Genomic DNA, 20191 nt, shown 5'->3' with positions numbered 1-20191 from the left:
ATATTTAAGTCAACTTGGTTCATAGAGCTTCACAAACTAACTTGAAATTTCTGATAGCAGGATAGATTAAATAAAGCCAAAATTTGCATGAGATGTCCGCTGTTAGTGTTATGATATACTTTTTTGGCGCTACATCAGAAACTCCAACTTCAGAAAAGCAAAGTGGTTATGCCTGAGGACTGAAGAATGAATCTAGTTTATTACTTTTTTTTGTTACAATCTACATTTAATGTGAAACAATCATAAACTTTAGATATATTATAAGGTGACCTATATATATATATATATATATATATATATATATATATATATATATATATATATATATATATATATATATATATATATATATATCAGAGTTCTGAATAAATAAAGGCAATTTATTTCTTAATATTCCGCCACATAAACATCTTTATTATTCGGACTAACACTTAAATTTAAAATACGTGAAATATCAGAGGACTAAACTCGAACAGTGAAATTTCGGCAAAATAATTAAAATGTGTCCTTACTTTTCATATAGATAGTTTTCCTGAGATTGATATAACTTGAATATTTCAAGAGACGAACTGGGATCAGGTGAGGAACTACTTGGGTCCAAAGATCACCGAGAAGCTTTTTTGATTTGATTTGTGATTTAAGTTCTATCATCTTAATTGATTCACTACTCAGTACTATTTTTATCGATGAGCTACTAATCCAGTCACAGTTAGATTGACTTCAGGAATTCTGAGTCCTCACTAAAAATTCGAAGGCTTCATGTTATTTGTAAAACGATAGAAAAGGAATTACACAACATATGCGCAAAAGAGTCATTTGAGCTGGATAAGTTTATTTTACAATAATGATCATGATATCTAAACTTACAATCTGTTGAAGTAAGTGAGAACAGTTATTAGTTTGAAATCAGATTAATATCGGTATGTTACCGTATGAGAATCTCTAGCAAACAAAAACGTAGCAACAATTTAGTTCAAAATTAATAATTTCAGGTTTCCGTATACTGGTAATCCCAAGATTACTTGATGGCAATTTTTTCAGGAATCTATAATGTACTTTTTCCGTATAATTTCTGCTTCACTTAAGGCGTTAAAAAATAATTCACGACCGATGATTATTTTTATCTCATTAAATCTATGGCAATTAAAATAAAACTAGAATTCATTTTTGTCCTATAAATCTTTTCATTGCTATCATGTTGAAAACCATTTAAAATGACAGACTTGGACGATTTCTAGAAAATAACTCGACATCCACTCGATATTTCATTAATCAGTTTGTCAGATAACTAGGAAAGCGGAAATTCATCCGACTCTGTGATAGTACTGGTAATCAAATCTTGTTTTTTTAATATTATGAATATAATTCTAGGTATTTAGTTTTAGATCCAGTAAATGTATTTTTATCAAAGATCAGTGTGTTGATGATGTTAAACATTACTAAAAAATTGTACAGTAGTGACTAATATGTGATGATAAACTTGCGAAAATTTGATTCAACGTAAGTTATTTTAGAACTGATATCTACTGTGATTGATTAAAGTGATAAGTAATAAATGCCGTCAAGGCTTTGTGAGTATTATTGTCGATGTAAGTCCGTTACGAAATTTATAGACAAAATGCATTATTTTACTTTTCGAATGTATAAACAAACGCTTTCTAGTACTATTAGTCATTTGCATGATTCGAAAATCATCTAGAAATTAATTTTTGTATTAATAGTTATTTTACATCTGAATATCATGTCATTGACTGGTTAATTACATTATTATCAATGATTCTTGTTTTTTTTAATACAACAGATGCTTGACTAATGAGTAATGATAGTATATAGTTTCATATATTTTAGTATTCGGAACAAAATATTTTTAAAGCACCATTTGTTAACTAGCATATAGTATAAAAAACATGATGCTCTAACTGACCTATAAAACTGTTAGTTTTCAATATAACTAAACTCTCGAAAAACTAGTTTAGTGTAGATAATAAATTAAACAATATGGCTCCTTTTAAAATAAATCTAGAGTCTGATTGAGGATTGCGAAGCCCGTAAAGATGACACATTTAATGACAGCTATTCATCTATTTTAGTAAAACAAATCAGATGCGTATGGTCCGTCAAACGTTTAGGTCACCGATCTGCTTCCCAGATGTTTACTCATGAACTAAATTTAAGGAAATCTTCATAGCAAAATATATCAACGTTTGAAATGAGAAGCAGATAGTATACATCATAGATAGCATCCGTTTGACCACATTTTAGTTAAGGTAATCCTTTACCTGTATGACAAGTATATTTCAAATTCTCTTCCTCATAACCCTATTCTCAGTAATCAGGGAAATATGAAAACTTCAATAAACTGATTAAACAAATTTATTTGTACACCGTTAAAAGTTTATCTAATTCAGGCTTAAAACGGAGGATGACACACATTGTTAAGTTGTTGTCAGTTTATGCATAGAATCTTAATTGTAGCGGTTCTACTCAATTTTACTTGTACGATATAAAAGTTTATCTGTTTGGGAAACCCTCTTCTCTCGTTACTTAGTGATAATTACAAATGTTATGTGAAAGTAAAACATATCTCAAACTGGTTTAGCAACTACACTGATCACAGTTTGTCCCGTATCACTTGTATTACGACTATATAAATCGTTCTTTGAGGTACGTTGTATGAATGAGAAGTGGTACCGGCCGACTTCCTAAACCAAAGTTGGTAGACGTGTAACATAGTGCTTGAAACTTGACTAATTCAATCTCTATTCCACCGCTTCTAAACATTAGGTTAGTCCACACTGTATTGCCTTTCTCGTTCGACAGCTCGATAGAAGTTAGTTCTACTTGATACTAGTTAGTTTTCATGACGTTAGCACAACTTAGTAAGGTGATTCAATATAATTAACTCGTGACAGTTTGATAATAATAATAACAGTAATAATAATAGTGTACCTCTCATATTTGAAATTACTATCACTTGGTTATTGAATATGAATCGATCAAAGATGAATTTACATCAAAAATGATTTATTACCAGTAATTTTATGAGAGGTTACGCGTTACAATCTTTCGAACTCGTAGAATCCGTGTTCTGAATAGTGTAGGATGTGAACATTGATAACAAGGGTTCAAGAATATGATTCATTCATTAGTTGGTGTTACATAGAATTTGAGACTAGTTTTCAAGTATGCTCATCACTCTCTAAATACCTTATCATCAAAGTCACTCACATGTTTTATAAAACACCATAGGATGGTAATTTTTTCTTCGAATATTACATGTTCAAACTATCTGACCTTCTTCCTAATTGGAAGACTTAATTTTCGTCATAGAAATTCTGACTGAAGTTGGGCGGAGACAAGATCAGAGTGATTCAAGCATTTAACCACTTCTATCATTTGCTTATTCCAACTTGAATAATCATACACTTTTCACCCAGAAATACAATTTACAGTTATTTGCTATAATTATTGACATTATTAATATTAATCGTATTATATGCAATTGTGACTTTATTTTCATTTTCCGTAGATAATAATAATAATAATATAAGCCAATTATTATCACAATCAGCATTGAATATTCAACAATTAGAGCGAACAAGTAATTATTTATGAGTAAAAATTGACCAAGATAACTGTATGCACATACATATTTAATAGATTATTAAGGTATGTTTTCCTAATCATTTTCTCTGTAATTATTCAGTTCATTCATGAATTCCCATTTAATTGCAGTATTATCTCTCTGTTGTTGTTGTTGTTGTTGTTGTTGTATTTTCTTGACGGAAACCTTTCATCATAAAACAGGTGTATTCGAACGGTAATTTAAATATCTGCAGATACGAAGCAGATATGAACGGTTTGATTCAGTGATTGATTTCGTAACAGTATTTTGATGAGAAGCGTCCATTTCACTTTGTAATAGTTTGTAGGAGATATATAGTTAATCATATAACTACTTATTCCAGTTGATATAACGACTCAGTCATGACCAATTTCGGAGATGGAATTAGTTGAATCAAAGCCTGACAAATGAACAGATAATAGAAGACAGAACACAACACTAGACAAAGTTCAGGTTTTCTCATTACAAAATACTTTTAAGCAAAATGTTGGGAAGGAAACTGGACCTGTTTTAGAGTTGTCAAAACAATATAGTCAACAGTGAGCTGTGGTGCTTTTGTCATTTATTGGCAAATGAAATTGAGAATCCACAATTACTCTTAATTCTTGTTAGTAATGAGGATGGGACCATCAATGTTCATTTATTTATTCATTCGAGCGATATTGTGACGACGTTTTACACTACTTTGAACATGTATATCGTGGCGAGCAGAGATTTGTCAGATAACTATTGAGAAATGGAGACTATGGGACAATAGTTCGATTCTAGCTAGAGGCTCTTCGACTGTACTACCCATCAACAACTCACACAAAGATTTAAATCTACGACCTTAATGTTTTATGATAAGTCTGATATTTCCAAGTCAATTGATAAATCCCATCTGATATGCGGTATGACACGATCTTCATCTTCACAACTAATCAGTTTTGAAGTGTACTTCGTAAATTCTTTTGAGAAGCATAAAACCTTTAAATTTCACTGTGTCGGGAGTGATGCTACTATTCCAATGACGACACAGTAAGGGTTTGTATTCTCCCGTCGTTGTTAACATTTATGATTGGTTGGTCTCCACTGATACGTGAGCATCCGGAGTGGATTACTCCGATAAGTTTTAGGAGTTGCAGGCACACCTACCTGGTTAGTGGCTAAGTGGATTCTACTACTAGCCATTATCTGATTTGAATAGTAATTTGAACGTTCTGCTTATCCATCGCCTAGACTAGATGGTGAGACTATAATTTATGTACGACCTTTGGGCGACGCTAATCTGACCTCAAGAGTGTCCACCTGATAACTAGGACAGGATGAGAGTTATAATTTAGTGTGAGGAATTCGAATTCTGATTTACAGTTGATGGTTAAGGTTAGGAGATAGATTTAGAGTCTTCATCACGTATTGACATCCGTTATAATACCATGAATCTATTTAGCCAGATGGATGAGTGAATTTCGCGCCAAAATCCGAGACCTGCTGTCTTATACCTGATTGGTTCTTCCATAAATTATAAGTTAACCTTCATTTCAATGGATTATAAATTGATAATCTAGTTATTATTTAGTAATAGTCAATAGAGGAACATCCTCAATGTTTGTCAAATGCTTCATTGTTCTCTTTACATGACACACTAAGTAGCTGGTTATTTCATGTTTGATTTATTGTTTTTATTTTATGGGTTATCATTGTTTGGTCGTAACACACAATTATGTGAAATGGAAATGTTATAAAACTATGTATTTTGACATATTCATTCAATTTCTCGCTATAATTGTAATCCTTTTTGAATCGTATACTTGCAGATCTGTTCGTGAGTCTTACATCAAATGTATTTGATCAATAGTAATAATAACAATAGTAATAATAATTGCAATGTCTACACAAGATAGTCTGGTTATAAGTGGACAGTTAGAAATATATCTCCGTAATACATGGATACCAATCAAAGCAACTTTGCAAAATGATGCTTTGGTTATTGAATTGGAACACACTTCAAGTATTTCTAGCAATCACCACGGTTAGTTTAAATTTGATGTGTTGTAAACGTTTTATTTAAGAGTTCAGGGAAAGATGAAAATATTCGTTCGTCCTATTTGTTTTTGTCTAAGTGTTAAAATGGGAACTTCCTCTTTTACAGTATATTCAATTAGGTAGTGCACCATCCATCACAGTGGTATGCAAAATAAAATGATTCTTAATATCATTCTGTTCAAATAAGCAAATTAACGTTTGATAGATGTTTTGGGGAGGGGCAACTATTGTTATATCGTAGTGAAAATCAAATTATGGGTAACTTCCGAGAACTATTAATGGACTAATATATATATATATATATATATATGTATAATTCCTGTTATATAACTGTTCAGTAACTAGATTATGGATATCTATATTCCTTTTATTATAAGCCTCATTTTGACTTATAGATTATACAACTTACTATTCTTAAATTATGTTCATTTTTTTAATTGCCGTCTCCCACAATCACAGCCACATTTTGGCTAGATCTGGTGTAAATGTTATGTCCTATTTTATGATGTCATGAGGTCTGTTTGGCTTGTATATAAACCAAGTATGTTTTGAGTAGATGATTCGCATAGTGTAGGCTGCTATTGGTGTTCTGTATTCAACTGAGCGTGCTAGGCGAACAAAGGACCAGTAAGGACGCTAGGCTACTCATACCGATCGAACGTCATTGGTTTAGCACAGTACTAAGATTGAATAAGTCGTATTTCCATTAGCGAATAAACCACGTGATGACTAGCCGGGCTTAAAGACACAACAACAATTATTATTGCTTTTATTAGCTTTCTTATTATCAGAACAGCCACTGATATCTTCTTGCCAAACCATGCTAAGTATTTCGACAGTACCTCTGTACTTTAAGCTGAGTGCCTTCATGGTGAATGGAGTTACAGTGAGTGACAGTGTTGAAGTTCTCAATATTACTTTGCCAGTGGGGGACAAAAACATAGGAATATGAACACTTGGAATGTTTCTAATAACCTCAAGTATATTTTTATTTATGATTTTAAGTGAAGGTGACTTTCCTTTTTACTAGTCTCAGTTATGAAGGGCGAGTGCGTCCGCTCCACGGTGACTGATTTTGAGACATGTCACCCAGTGTATTCAACCACAGATAACAGTTGTAACACTGACCCCAACCACGTAGTCTGCATCAATCTACATGGTTCAGATAACCAGTTATTGACTGATGCCGTGTTTTGACTCGGTCGAGCCTAGATTTCTTCTAACCTACTCCCACATCAAAAAACATCGTCCATCCAGGTGGTCGATGATTATGGATACGTGACGCATGTCCTAGCTACCTCAGTCGGTGAGAAATTACAACCCCGTCAACCGACTTGCCAACCTTTCCTAGTACCGTGTGGCTGACCTCAATATTATTCACTCGATAGTCCAAACATATACGGGCAATGCTCCAGAGATACCGATGAAAAGAAGCCTGAAGCCTACGGTTGTGTTCATCTTTCAAATACTATGTTTCACAGTAAAAGAGCAATACAAAGCGAATTGTTGTATAGTAAAGTAATTTTCAATTATTAAACTGCACTTATATTGAATAGGGTCGGTAATCACTTTTAATCGACGCTTTTTCTGATGCCTATGAATAATTCCAACACTATGGGTAGACATTTTTGATTAGATAATGAGACAAGCTGATCTTCCATAAAATGCACAACCTTTTCCTTGAACTCTCCATAAGGTCAATTTTTGAGGTTAGCTTTATCTCTTATGAACAGCGCTTATGCGTAAATGTTCTTATTGTGTTTTGGATTTGTTGTTATGGTAACAGTATGACATTCGTTGTTGTAATACTACTTGTCCAGTTACTTATTTCTGTTATCCTCGTGGAGCATAGGTCACTGACAAGGATTCTTCAACCAACTCTGTCCTGTTCTTTCCTTTCCAGTTGTTCACAGGTGCTATTTATTCTTTTAATATCTACCTACAATTCCAGGCTGAATATGTTATTTGATCTGACACGTTTCCTTTTTCATTGAGGATTCCAGGTTAGGGCTTGTTTCCTCATTCACTTTGGAAATTTCTGTAATGTGGTCTATCCAACTCCAACGTTTTTTCCTAATTTCTTCTTTGTAGTAGGTTATTTCTGATAGTGTCCGATCAAAGTATGTGGATAATCTTGCCTAAATGACTGATTATTACTACCTTATTTCTTTTCGACGATGGTTGCAATAGATCTCGTTAAATCGTCTCTGAACGTCTTTTTATCTACAGCCCTGAAGATATGTCAGTGTTGTTTCAGTCTTCTGATATTTTCTATGTAATTACTGTATTTAGTGCGTTATCATCTAAATTTACCAAAAGTCTGACATTAAAATACATAGAAGCAATTTGTTTCAATTATTTGTTAAAGTTTCTCTTGGATTTTGCTCAAGTCACAGAATTCAGTGTCCACGGTAAAGATAAATTAATAATGATTAGTTTATCATCAATTCTACTGAGTTTTTATCCTGAGGGTAAATATATACTTTATAATTGAACGAATAAGTTTTCAAATGCTTCCTAAAAGGTTTAAAAGAAGAAATCGCGATTCGAAAACAATTATGACGTAAGAAAAGATTGGGTCAACCATCCAATTATGCTTTGTTCACTTGATATATTTATACATTCAATGTTACCCAAACAGTACTGCAAAATAGCTCATTTTAATATGAATCTCCAAATTTATGAAAATAATCTATTCCTACGGGCTTTACAGGTCATGTATTATTTTGTTTTATTCTATTGTTTACCATAGCTTTTAAAGTACTATACATTCGACGTCAATTTCTAAAACTATAGATTGATGTTTGTCAGGGAACTAGTCAAAACTAAAGTAGTAAAGTGTTCGTTAAAATACCCTTAGTAACATACACTTTTGACTCCAGGATCTCATTGTCTCCAGTCTTTGCGGTTAGCATAATATTAGTGAACCACTAAGTTTGAATAAACTATACCATTAACCATGAAATTTGTAGGTTGTAGATCTGATCTCACAAAACGTTTCAAGTGTTCACTTGTAAGAAGTCTGAAATATGTTGAATGCTTCTCAGATTACTATGATTATTTCAGCTGATATTAATTTTTGACGGAACATATTTTTAAAACGCTATCTAATCGAGATATCGTTAAGTGCATGTGACGTATGAAGTAATAAAAAACTGCTTTCTAATTTAATTCATATCAAGAATATTCTGTCTATTTATCATTATATGACTTCATTTTTTAATATTTTGATGTTGTTTTACGGCTGAATAGTCATGCAATGCGACTAAAAGTAAATGTTTATTGATTAAGAGAGATAAATAGTTAGACAGATAAATGAAGAATAAAAATGTCGAAGAAAGTCTATGTTTTATTAACGTTTGAATTAACATAATTTAAGCTGTTTTATATGATTATTAGCACATGATATATATATACTTATATATAGTTGCAGATATCTGAAAATTTCAGTGAACATTTAAAACAAAACTATGTTAACAATCACCCGATAAATTTGTCGTTGAATTTCTATTATTTCATTTCGATTAATTTGTCTTGAACACACTGTCAGATTATGAAATTTAGTATTGTATTGTGATTGATATAAACTTAGAGTTCATATAACCCTCAACAAAAAGATTAACTCTGTTGTTATCAGCATACCTAAATTAACAATAGTTCTGAATTTGTATTGTTAATAAATGAAGTTATATTTATTACAGATTGGAAGACTAACTCAACTGATAGTTTCAACACTGTATTTTGTGAATTTTAGTACTTATTGAAATCATGAAGACATTCACGGTGCCACACGAATTTAAACCTGTGCTACTTGGCTCCTATATCATAAATATTACTAATGAGTAGCTCAAGTGTATCTTCCTATCATTTGTACAAGAGCCAAGTTCGTAGTTCTGTTACTAAAAACTAACCAATGTTTCAGACACTAACTTAGTGCTTACTGTGATTCATGAATAACATTTATGGAACCTCAAAGTAATGTACTCTTATTCACTCCGACAGAAAATACTGTCAAATGAATTTATTTAAATTTTTAAACTAAGTCATTATAATTCAAAGGAAGTCAGATTTACTACTATCAAATAAAATTGCAGTTCATGAAGTTTATTCAATGGGATATTCACTAAGTGAACCACTTTCAAAACTTATGTATGCATTTAGTTTGCATAAAAAATAACGAAGTATGATTGGATAATTTTTCATATTAAAACAGAGTGGTGTTGGAATTTTTGAAAAAAATACTGAAAACTTTATTGGTGAAATATGGAGTAAGTAGTTTACAAAATCCACAAATAGTGAAGATCTTGGAAGCATGTCTGCTAAACAGAATTATTAAACAATAAATGACATATTCATGAAGAAAACTTGATTCAGTGAACCGTATTTCTTTCTTAATAACTTATTGGATTTCTTTAGTTGGTTCAGTAATTGTTATACTGTAATTGCAAACATTGAACTGACTTCTTTTTGACCAGTTCATCATATTCTTTTTAAAATTAAAATTAAACTCTAAGAATTAAGTTTATCAGAACGAATGTGATTTTGGAACTCTCTGATCATTTATTTCGTGGGTTGGTTGAGGTTAGACATTAGCACCGTTGGATGCAGGCTTAGTGGTCTAGACGTTAAGCGTTCGCGCGCGAGACCGAAGGCTCTGGGTTCGAGTCCCGCTAGCGGGATCGTGGACGCGCACTGCTGAGGAGTCCCACAATAGAACGAAACGGCCGTCCAGTGCTTCCCGGTTTTCCATAGTGGTTTAACATCAATCGATTCATGATCTCAATTAAAAGACTAATAATCTTTACAACCCCATACTGACATTTATTTATATTTCAAGATTTTCAAACATGGATGACAAAGATCAAACTAGAGATAAAATGAAATATGTATTAGCTTCATATATTACAGTTTTAATAAAAATCCTCTACTCATCGAAGTACTTAAATTTGTCAAATGGACCAATCGTTTTAAACCTCTAGAATTAAGCTTTAATTGAATGCTACTACCTTTGATAAATAGTTTTAATCATTTACTGACTTCAGTTGAAAAAATATTCAAAATCAAGAAATATCAGACTACTGTATCGTTTTAATTTGATACTTTTTAGAAGTACATACTGACAAAATGACCAGGTACATTTTTTAAAATGAACAATCTACACAATTCCTTTGTTTATGAACTATATTTATCGCAAATTTATTACAATCTAGCCTAAGTCAGAATAAATACTCAATCTTTATCATTCTTCACCATTCTTCTCATAATTTATACTATATGCTTATACATATTTTCTGTACCAGAAGATATTTCCACTGCAAAACGTCTGGTACGTATAACAAAAGAAGAACTAAATGGTCTAGGAATCAGTATTAAAGGTGGTAGAGAAAATAAGACACCAATTCTAATCAGTAAAATATTTAAGGTAAGTAAAAAAAATACTACCACTGCTGAATAATTATTTAACTAGTGTCTATTTCGCTGAGAAATATCATGGTAATATATATATATATATATATATATATATATATATATATATATATATATATATATATATATATATATATATATATATATTGGCGATGTAAAGTAGCATTAAAAATGACATTTTTTAAATATTTCAAAATCAGTTTATAAAAACTTCAGTTCTAAAGTAAATGAAGCACAAAGTAGCTTTTTATGCAGTCTAAAATGTATAATAATTCAAGTTTATCGTAAAAGAAGGAAGCGATCTCACACAAACGTACTTAAAACTTAATTTGATGAAACCAGTTGGATTAACTAATCTTTTCTTATTGAACAATTGTATCTTTCTAATTTTATGAATAATTTTTGTGTAACGTTAGATGAATAGTTAAAGTTATGTAATATTTCAAGAGTACTATCTTTTACAATAATCAACGAGTCTTGCAAGTTAACCTATCAACGAATCGACTTATCAATGTAAGGAGCACGTAACCAGAAATGTTTCATCTTCAAAAGTTTTCAGTATAAAATAAGGAAGTAAACTATGCTTTTATTCACATAAATAGATATGTATAATTGTAAATTCAGATTAGGCAATTTACTCACGGCCGGTTGAACTCCTCCGGACTACTACAAACATGTTTTGCTTTTATTGACAAGTTTGTAGATAAGACTAACTTGTTTCATGAAATAATTTATAGTCTAAGAAGATGTAACCTGTAATTCTACATAATAATAGTACCGTTCTTAGTTCCGAGATCGATTTTAAATTTTCAATGTACGGTCCTAAATTATCAACAACTTAACAAGGAAGAATATACAAACCGGGAGACAGTAAGAGATCGATTGTATTACTTTTCTTCTTATTTTTTATTAATCCTCATGACAACTATTTACATGCCGTTTGAAAAGACAAAAGGAGAGGATATTACGTAATGACGTATACTTGTACGTACTGTAGAATGAGGCGGAGTAAAGATGATTAATGCAAGTTACTTAAAAAGCCGAGAACGTGTCTCTTGTTATAAATAAATATAATCTAAAAACAACCTGCTTCATACTGATTCCAAGTTGGTAATCAGTTAGTTTTGTCAACAACTGTAAATACGAGGTTACTAAATATTTGTTATATATTGAATTAATCAGTCGATTGATGATCTCAATATGGCTATCCTGATGTGTGTGCGGATGTGTACACATATGTTTGTATACATGAAAGCCGTCAGGTGGTTGCATAAAGTAGTTTTGTTTACAAGAACAAATAGATCAGCTCTAAACTCATCAGAAAATATATATTGGTAATTCTTTTAGCTCTTAATTTTTCAGATAATGCATGGCATTTTAGTAAAATAAATATTTATTATTTCGTTTTCATTCATTGGATTCAGGGTATGGCAGCTGAACAAACTGGTCAACTGAATGTTGGTGATGCAATATTATCTGTAAATGGTGAAGATCTACGGAATAGTACACATGATGAAGCGGTTCGAGCATTAAAACGTGCTGGACGAATTGTTGAATTAGAAGTAAAACATATGCATGAAGTGACACCGTATTTTCGAAGGTAATTTTTCATAGTCATGATTACATTAGTTTTATACCATATTGTATAAAGTCAGTAAGGTCATTCAATACAACTTTGATCAATTAGTTTCTATTTTATATTCCGTAGACTTAGAGATAATTTTTCTGTTTTATTTATCATTGACTTAACAAAGAAATTGATGCTGAATGTAACTAGAAATGGAAATTTGGATATTGCTAAGTTCTAAAGTCTACTAGGAATCACTATGATTTTTAGCTCTCTTCATTTATGCAGTGTATATCAGAAAAAGAATATATATATATATATATATATATATATATATCACAAATTGAACCAAACGTTATTTCGTTACTACTAGTGACTTATTTGAAATGGTTAACAGCAAGCAGTAAAATCCAAGACTCGCGTTTCGTCCTCCTTGGGTCTCATCATGCCGGAGTTGATGCTCACTCGTGACTCGAACCCAGTACTGTTCGCCCCATACTCTATCCCGTTATCCACTTGGCTATTGAGTCCAGACAGTCACCGGCTCGTGCATTGGATTCAATTGCTGGCCATCACCTATCTTTGCTTAAAATGCTAGTAACTTACTGGCAATGTCGAGGTGACTAGCAAAAGATGCACATATAGCAAAAAATACCTATCAGCTACAGTCCCAAACATCAGTGGGAAGATCCAAGCAACCAATATATGTGAATTAAAATTATGATTAAGACAAGTTGAAATTTGGAAACTAGATACATTTTCCAAATGTTGCTTCCAAAATTCGACATTTTCTGATTTCTTTGTAAAGTATAAGCCAACAAGTATTTAGACAAAGTGTAGGAGAAGCTGTAAGGTCAGGTGAATAATATAAGGCTGAGGGAATTAGTTTCTAACCTTATTTCTCATGATGAGTCATATTATTGTTATTAGTTTAGTTTGTTTACTCTTTGTTTCCTTCTGATTTATATTTCTTGCCAACAAAAATATTTATTTAGTAACTTCACTAATAAAGGTCTCGTCATCCGTACTCAGTCACAACCACATTAGATTTTAACCTTCAGATCACTGAGTTTCGATCCAACGATTTATATTCCTAACTTCAATCAGTACGTGATATTGCATCATCATCTATTACCATTGGTAATGTTTATCTGAAACCTGACTTGGTTGAACTCTTACGATCAAGACTTCTCACTAAAACTTCAGGAGTTAGTTCTCGAGATCAGTAAGGTTTAAAGCTAGTTTTTTTCATGCACTGACATAAAATTAAGTTAATATTAAAAATTAGGAAGCACTGAATAGTTTCAAACATTTTTATTGTTAAATACAATGCATTCTATACAAGTTTGTGACTATGGGCTTCAAACCTCATGATGGCAACATGTAATGGTGGATTGTTATGTTTAACACCAAGGGCATTTTCTAGTTAGATTATAAGAGAAATGGAATTACTTGGTAATAATAAATGTAGTGAAAATAAATCTATTATCAATAATTGATACCAGTATCATTCATTATTTATTTAAGTAATTTGATAACAGTGATTTATTAGAATTAATTGGAATGAATTTTCAATTAAATAACATAAGTTGGAAAATAAATATGGATAGAAATCATCATATTTTATAAACGGTTATTTGGTCTTTTGTTTGGAAAAGTAGATGGTCTATACTGTGAATGTGTGATTTTCTAAGAAATCCTCCCATAAATGCCGATGTATATATATATATATATATGCGCCATAGGTAATGTAATCAGTAATGCTAATCATTAACTTACATAATTAATTGCGGAGAGGAACTAATTTAGTAACTTATATGACTAGTTGTTTTTAGTGTACTTCCTATGTATTCGAACTCTAAGCAAGAGAACTTAGGTCCTGGTTAACTTAACCAATGGAATTTCGGATTACCAGTTTGTTTGATTTTTATATCAACCTAGATTTTATCCAACTTTTTAGACTCCAATTATCTACTTAGGTTATCACTATTAATATCAAAAATATAAATTCATTTTTACGAGTTAAACAAGCAGAATTTTATCAATTCTTAAGATGTATATCTTAAAGATAATAAGCACGTGACTGTCACTCGCTATCGAAAGAAAACGACAGTGTTATTGGGTGTGGGGGTTAAAGAAAAATAATAAATAGTTGGTTAATTATGTTGCTAAATGAGTCTACTGGTTGACAGTGAACAGTATCATGTTACCTGATCTTTAGTGATGATCATATTTCATTGACCAGGTGTAAAATGTGAAAAATAAGTCTTATAGCTCCATGTTGTTTAGAAAATATGTTTGTTGGTTTTAGTACTGACCAGAGATAACGTAGTTATTAGTTCAACCAATTATTCGGGTGTTTCTACTGATATGAAATTAATCCTAATGACTGTCGTTGTAAACAAATGTGAAGTTTTCAACATAACCTAGTCTGAGTTAACTTTAATATATAAAAATTGAAACACTGATATATGTAAAAAGAATATTCCTCCCAATGAATTTTTTCAGATTCTACATTAATATACTCAAGTTAATAAACCAAGAAATACCCATGTCTAAGGAAAAGTACATCATTTCAACTTAAAGAGTACAGATTCGGGATTACTTGTAAAGTAAAATAAAATTGTTAATTTTGAGATGATCAGTATACAGTGTTAACTTGAAATTTTGGATGAATATAGATAATATACAATGAGATGATAGTGTACACATTCATAACCCTGCACGCAGGAATCAAAATAGAGACTTTCGGTTTATCATGCGAACACGTAACTTCTAATCTGCTTAACCACTGATGTGGGATTCAACGGTGTTAAGATAAGTTTAAGTTGTAAAAATACAAATAGGAAGGTTTTACCTACAATAATCAAATTATTTCACCATGTCATCAAAACGCTTGTTAACTAATTAAACCAGAAGTTCGTCAAGGTGAAGAAGGGGTTAAACATATATTTTATGGATGCAAAACTCAGGTTGTTTGATGCGAATGTCTACCATTTCAGTCGATTTAAAGAGTCAGTCTGACAGATTTAAGTAGATGGCTATTAACACGATATATATTGCAATTGATTGTTTCATATTATCCATATGACCTGTTTATACTAAATTAGCTAGAGTCGAGACGTTAACAGTCTTAACTATGCCTTTACTTGAATATACTGGCAGGTGCTCTCAACAGCGAAAATACAAATCCTTAGAACCCCTGCAAATATATCTTGCCCCAGAAGAGGAGTTGCATAGATAGATACAGAGGTGGGTTGTCTAGGCAATTTAACTTTAAATCTCTGAGCAACCATAGGACGTGTAGAAAACATTTATTTCAGTTTCCCTTTATTAAAGGTTTTTTAAAATGCTCTGTGCACTAGCCCTAGCGTTTCGCTCAATGCATCACTTCTAAATTGTAGGCGTATAAATAGAGACTTTCGATCACAGTTTCGACTTCCTTTCGCTGTATTTTCTTGGTTCATTTTTCAGATTTATCCAATTTGCAACAAAGCATTACTCAGCTTAGATATAAAAACCCCCCACTGTTTTGAGATCACTTAATTTTGATATGATTTGATTCATAGGTTACTTTATTTTAATTTGAAAATAGGAGTTTGATGTTATTCCTCTTAATTCACTTTTTTGTCAGTATCGAAACATAAGTAAGAGATAATAAGTTAAAATACATCAGTAAACTAACAAACAAGTAAATAAATGAATGTATGAGTGTATGGATAAATGATCTATCATTAAAACTGAAAAACACAGATACAACATGGTATATCATAAAAAAGATTTATTGATCACAAATATGGAAACAAAAATAGTATTCAAAACGTCAGTCCGCATAATCTACATTTGGTTTATCTCATTTGTTACTCTGGTAGCATAATATCCGAACAAAAAATTGGACATCGAATATATAGTGAATATTATTATTGGTGTTAGTTGCAATTAGTAATGATAGTAGAATGAAGAACAAAATAATTTTATGCATCCAATTATAATTATTGATCATATGTAACGTCGATACACAAATGCAGAATTATACTCATATACTTTTCTTTATAGAAGTTACATTTTGATACCCATAGGGTTAAGAGATATAATAATTATTATGGTATGACTTCTCATAAGTAGTGAATTAAATCAACCAATCAACGAATAAATGATGGAACAAATATACTTAAAAATGCCAGAACTATCAACAACTAAAAATATTCCTTTTTTTGGCAATAAACCAACTAGAAACCATGATGGTTAAATTGTTAGTTTTAAATTTTTTATTTGTTAAATCTTTCACTGATCAATGTGTAATAAAATAGAGTTTCATTTCTTTTGTTTTCATCTCTCAACATGTTGACTCATAAATTATTATTAATGTTATCCATAAAGCATATGAGAGCAGAAAAGAAAGCCAGAGCAAAGGAATAAAATAGAAAAGAAACTAATTCCTTTGTTCTTATTATGATGACTGATGATTATGTAGTGCTGTTTTGTTTTTAACTTGACTTTTGTTTTCTCATCATGAAAGAAGTTATGTCTAAAACTATTCCCTCCAGCTAACAATCTTTATGTACAAAGATAATGATGATAACCTTTCATATGATTAATTCTTTTTACGATTATTGTGTTCAACTGTTCGATCTCCCTCCCTTTTCCAACTTACACATTGACACACACGCATCTTATACGTATGGAGGCCTGGGTTGTTTATCGTTTTATCAATAAAGCAATAACGAATATGCATATCAAATAAGTAACCCAAACATTGCGTGCCCGCTGATAGCTGTTTTGTGATTTTCATTTGTTTGTTTGTTGTTGTGATTAGTGCTAACATTTCTTTCACCAAACAATAAAAATATAGTACGCTGCATTAAATAAAGAGTGAACAGTTCTTTATGATATACGTTTGTATGCTGATACGTTGAAATATTAGAAGTTTCTTTTTTTTATACACTGATCTACGTGGGCCATCCCATCCATTTACACTTATGAATCATGAGGTCAAAAGAATACATACAAGTGACACATAAGGGGAATAGATACATTAGAGTATAAATTGTTTATTATTTATCATTCACAGGCAGCTAGTTTTAAAAATAAATTTATAAAGCTGCAAAAAATATGTGCTAAACAAATCGGTTTATTGTTGATTACTTTGGATAAGTTTGTTGAAAATGTTACATATTAAAATCTTTGACATTGTGTTGTAGCATTTATATAGTGATACAAACAATATGTAGTAACTCCTTGGCTGTTATTTGTAAATTAATTTTGAATGAATTACCTCAAAGTACTAAAATGGACTGTTTGGGAATCCACTAAGAGCCCTTCTGAGGTTAGTACCAGCTCCAAGTCGGGGTAAGGGTGTAAGGTTGGGGATCGGGTTAGCAACCCCAACCCACAGAAAAGAACCTCACTTTAAGAATGCTAACCAAAAAATCACTTTAACCATTTATACCCTCTCCTGGGAGTTGTAAGGTCCTTATTTAGAGGAGTTATGACGCCCCTTAATGAAAGCCGAGATTCTTCAGAAACCACGACGTCGGTGTCTCTCCTGAAAACCAGAGCAGCATTTAGTATAAGTACGTGAAATGTCCACACGGTATAGGAGACCGAGAGGACCATTCAGATAGTCGCAGACATAAAAAGATACAACCTAGCCAATACTTGAAATGAGTGGAAACTTTCGAATATGATCTAGACATAAAAGACTAGCTTCGAGAAAAGTGCTGTTGTATTCTGGTCATCAACAAGAAAATGCCTCACATTCTGAAGAGGTTCCACTGATACTCGTCAAAAAAAGTCCAAAAGGCAATTATAGAATGAAAATCTCATGAACCTAAAATCATCAAAGCATCATTCGAAGAAAGAAGGAATGGTTTACATTGAATATCATCCATTGTTATGCGCCCACCATGGATGACAGTCGAGAGAATAGAGGTCAGTTTTATGTAAAGCTGCAGTCAGTCGTACAGAAATACCCAGGAAAAGACCTGACAATTCTGATAGGAGAGCCTAAACGTAAAATTCGGCATAAACAACACTGGATATGAAGATATCATGAGACGACAGGGACTGGGAGAAAGAGACGAATATGTGAGAGACTGGCAAACCTACGTGCCTTCAACAAAATGAATAAAGATGGGATTATTTTCCCGTACAGTCGTATACACAAAGGCATATCAATTTCACCTGACCACACTACGAGGAAGCTGATCAATCACATCTGCACCAATAAAATTTCATTACATACTTGGAAGTCGTTAGAAAAGAAATGGAAGTTAATATAACTGAAGGTCATCACCTGGTGCTGCCTAAGCTAAAATGAGGCTAAACAGCCATCGGGCAATTAAACAAACAGCATCACAGAAGTTTGATACAGCACTCCTTCGAGATGCTAACAAACTCAGCGATTCTGCAATAACTAACTGCAATGCGTATCAAGCCTTACAAGATCTACTCAATGAATATGAGGGCACTATGGAGAACAGCTGGTAATGGATTAAAGGAGGAATAACACCAATGAGTCATGAAGTACTGATCCCTGAGAAACACCGGAACACAGAATAGATCTTTGAAGACAGCCCGGATGAAGTTCAAGAAGGGAAGAACAGGATCACAACCAACATTACCACCCGAACAGGAGGTGAGAAATCCAGGACACATCCTGAATGCACAGAAGCAAACAATCAAGTAGAGAGGAGTATTGGATGTGGTAATAGGAAATATGTGGAAGATCTAGGAATGACGCCAAACCAAGCTGCAAAAGAAGAAGGTAAAAGACAACTACGTGAGACTGACAAGGAAATAAAGTGAACTAGAGCGACCAGTCATGAACGAAGTAGGCGAATCAATTACTGATATTTAAGGACAGTGAAACATATGAGTAGAACACATTGAGATGTTCTTGAGCAGATCGACCTCTTTGAACCCACTGGAAATCAAAGCAGCACACACAGACCTTCCTGAAGATTATGCCGCGCCAACGGTCGATGAAGTCACTATGGTCATCAGACCAACCAAGAGAGTGATAAGGCAGAAGGACCAGGCAGCATTCTAGCTGAAGCACTAAGTTCAGCGTAGAAGTAATCGCGAAGATGAACCACATCCTCTTCCGAAAGATTTGGATAGAATGACAAATACCGACAGTCTATAATGAAGGATACTTCATCAATATACAAAATAAAGGGGAGTTGAGCAAATGTTAGAGCTAGAGGCATCACACCATTATCAGTACGAGGCAAAGTCCTCAACGGAGTTTTGTTGAACAGAATGAAAGATCTAGTCGACGCTGAACGTCGATACCAATTGGCCAGGTTTCGTAAGGATCAACCATGAACCGATACAGACGAAACAAAACGAATAGTTATCGAACTATCACTCGAACGGAACTCGTCGTCACATATCAACTTTCTTCACTAAGAGAAAACCTTTGACAATGTGGGTTGGAGAACATTATTGAACCTTCCTCGACATTGCAGTTTAGCTGGGAAGATTTACACTATCATACGGAATTCTTGCGATGAACTACTTTGCAAAGTCGTTAATTGAGAGTA

General features: G+C 32.4%; 1 protein-coding gene across 1 annotated transcript in view; it reads left to right on the top strand.

Moving 5' to 3' along the window:
- Nucleotides 1–410: 410 nt before the first annotated feature.
- SNTB1_1 (Beta-1-syntrophin) overlaps nt 411–20191 on the top strand; it is a 40773-nt gene continuing 20992 nt past the window's right edge. Inside the window, exons 1-5 of the mRNA XM_012936981.3 lie at nt 411–1500; nt 3530–3669; nt 5422–5636; nt 10951–11072; nt 12502–12677. Of these exons, the coding sequence (XP_012792435.1) occupies nt 5492–5636; nt 10951–11072; nt 12502–12677 (443 nt within the window). The 5' untranslated portion in view covers nt 411–1500; nt 3530–3669; nt 5422–5491. The remainder of the gene's footprint in view (nt 1501–3529; nt 3670–5421; nt 5637–10950; nt 11073–12501; nt 12678–20191) is intronic.

This window comes from Schistosoma haematobium, chromosome ZW, assembly GCF_000699445.3.
Source record: "Schistosoma haematobium chromosome ZW, whole genome shotgun sequence".
Classification (NCBI taxonomy): Eukaryota; Metazoa; Platyhelminthes; class Trematoda; order Strigeidida; family Schistosomatidae; genus Schistosoma; species Schistosoma haematobium.
Note: the sequence above shows the minus strand (reverse complement) of the source record. Positions and strands in the feature narration are given on the sequence as shown.